General features: G+C 42.3%; 1 protein-coding gene across 1 annotated transcript; it reads right to left on the reverse strand.

Moving 5' to 3' along the window:
- Positions 1-4,751: 4,751 nt before the first annotated feature.
- LOC136543977 (uncharacterized) lies at positions 4,752-5,620 on the reverse strand. Its single transcript, XM_066536281.1, has 2 exons — positions 5,284-5,620; positions 4,752-5,131 (listed from the first exon to the last, which is right to left on the reverse strand). Exons 1-2 carry the CDS (start codon positions 5,618-5,620, stop codon positions 4,752-4,754), a joined length of 717 nt encoding a protein of 238 aa, XP_066392378.1.
- Positions 5,621-7,179: the final 1,559 nt, after the last annotated feature.

A 7,179-nucleotide genomic window follows, 5' to 3' on the forward strand; every position in this document is an offset into this window, starting at 1 on the left:
TCGAAACAAGCTAGAACTCAAATCTCGAGGTACCAGTGCTAGTTTATAATATCCCAAAGGAGGCTGGGTGGGGGTGCTATTGCAGCCATTATGAATTGTGAATGGATGCTGTATTCATGTCGGTTCTACTTTTTCATCCACGGACGAGTGTTTTTGAAAAGTAGCCATCTGATACATAAGAAAAAAAACATTCATTGGATGTCTCATTTTTCTATGCAACAATGCCAATACTGTTCTTTTTAAATTGTACAGAGAAGGCCAGTGTCAAACTAAATATACTACTCCCACATGCCAGAGTATCATGCTAGTGCGTTTTATTTTATCCTAACTCATGCAAAGGCCAGTCTCAATAAAATGTTTCATGACACATTTATCAAGACCGTCACATCAGCTTTTGTGTTGTTAATTGTGTTAATGGTTTCATCTCCCTGAAATTCTACGAAACTCTCTCTATCCCTCTTCATAATTACCTACCAACTCAACGAATTTACTGATGTGTCACGACATTAAATGAGAATGAAACTTCTTTGAAACCTCCATTGAGACTGGCCTAAGCACACACATTGCCTGCCTATATGATCCCTTGCTCCTTGTTCAAGTCAAAATAGATGGACCCGTGCTGGTTGTATTCACCAGACAATCTAATGCTTTAAATCGTCAAAACTAGACTGTCCGGTATGTGCATTCCAGGTCAAGTTTAAGATGGACTATCGTCACATCAGCTTTTGTATTGTTAACTGTGTCAATAGGTTTCATCTACATGAAACTCTATGAAACTATCTATCTCTCTTCATAATTACCTACCAACTCAACAAATTTGCTGATATGTCATAGCATTAAATGAGAATGAAACTCTTTTTAAACCCCCATTAAGACTGGCCTAAGCACACGCTGCCTACCTATATGATCCCTTGCTCCTTGTTCAAGTCAAAGTAGATGGACCCGGGCTGGTTGTAATCACCAGACAATCTAATGCTTTAAATCGTCAAAACTAGACTGTACGGTATGTGCATGCCAGGTCAAGTTTAAGATGGACTCAATTTCTACAGTGATGTCACTCGGTCTCTCGATGCAAAGGCCAGTCCCGATAAAAAGTTTCATGACACAGTTATCAAGACTGTCACATCACCTTTTGTGGTGTTAACTGTGTCAATAGGTCGTTTCATCTACGTGAAACTCTATGAAACTCTCTATCTCTCTTCATAATTACCTGCCAACTCAACGAATTTACTGATATGTCACAGCATTAAATGAGAATGAAACTCCTTTTAAACTCCCATTGAGACTGGCCTAAGCACACGTTGCCTGCCTATATGATCCTTTGCTCCTTGTTCCAAGTCAAAATAGATGGACCCGTGCTGATTGTATGCACCGGACAATTTAATGCTTTAAACCGTAACTAGACTGTCTGATATGTGCATTTCAGGTAAGCTTAAGATGGACTCAATTTCTATAGTGATGTCACTCGGTCTCTCGAAGGTGTAAATAAAGACAGGATGTGCCATGTGTGTAGGTACATTCATAAGGGTAAGTATGTGCCTTCGTTAGGGGGAGTGTGGATGCATGAGGATGAGCATTTGTTTCTGTACTGGCCCTACCATGAGAACAAGATAAGGCCAAACCTCCCTTTTAAGAGGGATATTTAACCGGTCACCCCTGGTAATGGTGGGTGACAGATGAAAATTGACTTACCATTTTGTGAGATAGGTGAACGTGAGAGGGATTATTAAATGGGATCATGCTAATAATAAAAAATGTTAAATGCACCCTTTTTAAGATGATATCACTGTCAAATCATGAGAAGATACTCTCCCAAGCCACAAATAAATGAGTCTGATGTCAACTGTTCTTAATTTTGACTGCCACCATTATTTCGTTGAATATATCTTTGAAATGTAGTAAAGGTATACTTTCATGAAGCCATTTTCAAGACAAATAACATTTATGGCGAATTCAAGACAAATAATCTACTTGAATGAATTCGAAACTTTCGAAGTTTATACATAAAAAAGTAGCATGCAGTGAAAATTTAGAAGTGTTCGCTTTAGACACCGTAGCTGTACCAATGGGAGTAAAATATTGTTTATCCGTTAGCACGGAGACACATTCATGCATATAAATCTTCATGGTCCTTGATGTGTAAGATAAATCTTCATAGACATTGAAAATATGGGCCCAAAAACAACGTAGTCGACCTAGAAAATAGTGTTAATATAAGTTTCATGTGACATCCAAGATATGAATAATGTGTACGTACATACTCTCTTCGGTTTAGATCGTAAGTTGTTTCGGTAATTTTAGATATATAACTTTTACTATATATTTGATAAATAGTATTGCAAAAGCTAGAACGGCTTGAGCGACTTTTCAATTTGAAATGAAGAGAGTATGAAAGAAATCGTAGGAAATGAAGCAAGCATTGGTTGAACTAGTGTGACAAGACAAGAGAAGACGAAGTTGTACATGTAGAAAAGAAGAGATATATCGAGCCTGGTAAGCAAACTAGCTAGTGGGCCAGCTGTATTTTGGCAGCGTACTCACAGGGTACAGCGCACGCCCATCGTGTGAACTCGATCCATGTCACAGAGAACAAAACAGCCGTCTCCACTCTCCAGCTCGATTTAAAAATTCAACGCCAGATATATATCTACGGTATCCCTATGTATATCTTGAGTAGAAAATTCTAGTTCGGTGACCAAACTGCATGCTAGTACGTACATCACAGTGAACACATTAGGATCGGACCACTTGAATTGGATGGAGGCTGTAGCAAGTCTTCCATTCAACGGAGAGTATCAATATCTGTACGTCGTGCTCACTGTACCAAGGCAAAGTCTTCCATTCAACGGAGTCGCCTCTGTCCCAAGATAAGGACTTGTTCACCGGATAAGGACTTGTTCTGCATGCTGCATGCAGTAGCAGTAGCAGTGGCACCGCCACGCCCGTCGGCAGTGGGACTCGAGAAACCACTCGTCCATTTCCCTGAGGCCAGCCCCAACGGTTGACGATTTCACTAGCTATTTGTTTGACGTGGAGGTAAGAGAACGTAAAAATGCATCTCGCTAGCGAGCCACCAAGCAGTAGTCTCGCGCACGTTTCGAGGACCATCTCTCTCTGTGCACGTACTTCTATACTCTTAAATAGTCTACTAGGCAGCGTGTCCGTGTGCTGCTACAAGACAATAAAACTTTTATACTAAAAATACACGGATCGCACGATAAAATAACACGGAACCGCTGGACGTCCCCGGGAACGGGGACGACAATCGGCTACACCAGCGCTGTTGCTCTGCCTGCACTGCACTGACTCGCCACGGCCACACCTCGCCACCGCACCGCCATCCTAGCCACCCCGAGCCCACGGTGAGCCCTCGTGCCCTCATGCCTGCCTCGCTCACCGGTTTGCGCTTGCCATGGCCACCGTCGTGGTCTTTTACGTGTTAAATGTTAAATAAAACAAACCAGCATCCTCTCCTCCGGTGGCGTTTGGATGGCAGGTTGGAAAGGGAAAAAATATCTGCTGGGTTATGGCTCGGTGGGTATGGATAAAGGTTAGAGGCTTGTATCCCAATCCCTTGCAACCCAATTATGTTTATCTGATATAACAATATTAATGTGTTTTTATGTATTTTTGTCAAAGTTAAAATTGTTTGACTCGTCAAAATACAAGATGGAGACTATTTTAAGATACACTATGTTCATCGGCTATTCATAATACGCGAGTTTAAGGGGCGGTTTGATGGAGCTTCTCTCCTAGCTCCACCACCTCTCCAACCAAACACCCCAAGACCATACGCCAATGTCATTTCTGTTTAATTTTTATTATGCCATCACACATAGTTTATTAATTTAATAATCTCACAATGTCACACATAGTTTATTAATTTAGTAATCTCACACATAGTTGATTAGCCTTCAAGCGTTCAGGATGAACACCATGCACAAGCGGCTGTATATACAAACTTAAATATAATATTCGAATAAATATAAACGTGTTACATGACATTGTTCTTAAAATGTAAATCTAACATGCACGGATGATTTTTAAGTTAACATGTAGTGTGTATACAACATCTCCGTGTAGAGTCTGATAACCAATTTAAAAATACCTAGGAACAACAACAAATATGGTGTTAGTTAGATACTATTTGTGCCATATTTAATTGAATAAAAAATATATTGTATGTGTTAGTAATATTCTAATACCTCGCCTATGGCATTAAAACCTCCTTAAATACAATATTCTTCGTGAAAGTTCTATCTACTATTGGGATCTTCTTATCCTTATCTTTTTTATTTGACATATTCTTATTTTTTTCCTTAGCATTCTTTTTAGCATTTTTCTTCTCCACCTTTTTGGCCGCCTCCTCCTGTGCAACCGCATCAGGCGGAAGGGCAAGGATCTTAATATTTATTCTTGACGTGGCTGTAGACATCGCAACGTACAACTGACCATGAGAAAACACCGGTGTAGGCAGGTACACACCCACGTTCGGGATAGTTTGGCCCTAGACTTGTTGATCATCATGGCAAAGCTCAGCTTGATAGGAAACTGCTTCCTCTTAAACTGGAACGGGAACATCTCATCATCGGACGGGCATAGTGGTATTCGAGGAAGGAATACCCGCTTCCCAGCATGCTGTCCCACCACAATTTTCGCATCAATTGTATTTCTTCGGAACCCCCCACCACCAACCTTGTACCATTGCATAGCCCATTGGCAGGGTCAATATTCCTAAGCAATATAACAGGTTACCTGAGCTTGAGCTTCAAGACGTATGGAGGCAGCTCGTTGGAGGTCAGACTGTTAAGGAACTCTGATGGATAGTAGTTATGTGGATCATCTACCGCGGAGTCAAAATTATGATACACCGTCTCGCCGCCCTGGAACATATCAATCATTTTTATATTGATCATGTCAACCCAATCGTTACGTGTAGATAAAATTGCTCTGGTGGTGATGTAGTCTTTGTCCACCATGTTTGCATTTAGATCTGGAAAGATGATGCCGATCAATCTATGAAGATCTTTCTCGGCATCGCCAGAGTACGGGACGCAGATCTCATCTAGAATACGTACATTGCCATCTTCGTTAACCTCTTCCGTTCCACCACCAATGCGCAATAGATAATCTGCAAACCACGGTCACTCTGAGCCCTCATGTTGCGGACGAGCTTTAGGTGGCGCATGGATTCCCAAAGATACGACCTTCGTAGAGAAGCACCGACTATTTGAGCCCTGGATCCTTTCCGCACAATAGGGAGGACCTATCTAAAATCCCCACCAAGGACAACAGTCTTTCCACCAAATGGTAGGTCTGACTGGCCCATTATATCCTGTAGGCTGTTATCTAGTGCTTCCACATTTTGCCGCTTTGTCATAGATGCCTCATCCCAAATTATGCGAGCTGCTTGTTGCAGCAACTTGGCAGTACCACTCTGTTTTGTGAAGCTACAACAACCACCCTCTTCAACAGTGAGGGGTATCTTGAAACGCGAGTGGGACGTCCTCCCGCCTGGCATTATGGATGCTGCGACTCCAGATGTAGCTATAGCCACGGCAAGCTTGTCCTGGCTACGTAGTTTTGCGAGAAGTGCCCTATACAAAAAGGTCTTTCCCATCCTACCAGGTCCATCCACAAAGAACAACCCACCTTGTTTGCTATAGACAACAGTCATTATCTCATCATAGGTTGACCTTTGCACAGCGTTGAGTGAGTCGCACAATAGCACATCTTCGGGATTCTACTCGACGCTAGCTTCCTCAAATATCTCACGAGGAATATGGTTGGCATCGTCATATGAGTGATCAATATCTGGAAGAGGAAATGACCTTATGTCCTTCCCCATAGACTGCAGCATGTTTCTAATGTCTATCAAAACCATCTGTTGCACCAAATCTGGGGATAGGTTATTGCGGCTGTAGTCCTCTAACATTGCATCGTAGTGTTTTTTCCACAGCCCCATCACATCATTCAGCTCATAGAATACCAATATTATTACAAATAGTCTTCGTAGAGAGGAAGGCATATGGAAGAAAGTAGCTTCACTTAGACATTCATCCAGTGTATTGTCTTCTTCGATTAGATCCCTCCTTTCCGCTGCTTCACGGAATGAAGGTAGTAGCATGCCATCAACCATCCTAAGGTGTTCGTATGAGGTAGCACCAGCAACATTGTTTAAGAGAACACGAAAAAGTAGCGTTCTCCCTCAGCAGGATGGGCCGAAATGACTCTGCCAACTTAGAAAACGGAGTTTTTCCTTTTCTACCAGAATTTACCATCAGACTGCTAGATAAAATGCTCCGAAAAGTTCTGATACAAGATTCCATGGGCTTCCTCATGCATCCTGTTTGCCTCGAAGTATGCTGTTAGCATTGACTCTTCTACACCTAGCCTATTAACGATCCGTTTGACCTTGTCCCATTTATGAAATGCCACCATGTGCATGTTGGGTAGTTGAAGCTGTAGTTGCTGTACTAGTGGATGGTGCTTGCTCAAGTCAAAGCCATATATCCTCCACAATGCTTCTAGAGGCGTCACCCACCGGGTGTCTCTATACTGCTTGATCTCATCAACGTTGCCTTTCTCATCTGCTTTGTCGGTCTCCCTCATCACCACCGACTCCCTATCATGTCCCTTGTATATGTACTTGAATAGATACTTTACTGATTTGATGCTCCCATAGGCCTCAACATTTACATGGCAGTTGAAGGTACGTAGTAGGGAAGGGTTGTAAGTAATGACCCATTGATTGTCTAGGTAATGGCCTCAAACTTTTTGCATACGACTGTCATTGCGTCGCCGATAGATGGGGTACGAATCCTTTCCCTATGACGTGGCCTCACAAAATGGGCACGGGTAACGATTCTTGCATGACCCGTGGCCCACCGTGCACGGATAGTATGGATTAAGCATCCCACAAGGACCATGCATCATATGCTTCGTGACCATTTTGTATAGCTCAGGTACTTTTTCTTGTTTGGTAGCTCTGCAGTGATGATCATGTCATATTGTCGGGACATGTGAGTTTATACTTTTGTTCCATTATTAGCAAGAAGTGTGCATGCGGCAAGCCCCTCTTCTGGAACTCCACTACATATACGTAGGCCTTCACCTTCCCAAGTATGTTTTTCTCCATCAACATTTTCCTCATCGCCTCTAACTTTGCTCTGAAGACTC

This window comes from Miscanthus floridulus, chromosome 3, assembly GCF_019320115.1.
Source record: "Miscanthus floridulus cultivar M001 chromosome 3, ASM1932011v1, whole genome shotgun sequence".
NCBI classification, from domain to species: domain Eukaryota; kingdom Viridiplantae; phylum Streptophyta; class Magnoliopsida; order Poales; family Poaceae; genus Miscanthus; species Miscanthus floridulus.

Coding starts and splice junctions, on each gene's coding strand:
- LOC136543977 (XM_066536281.1), bottom strand. CDS start 5,620: ATGGGAAAGACCTTTTTGTATAGGGCACTTCTCGCAAAACTACGTAGC. Junction 5,132..5,283: donor TGGAAAGACTGTTGTCCTTG/GTGGGGATTTTA, acceptor CGTGGTTTGCAG/ATTATCTATTGCGCATTGGT.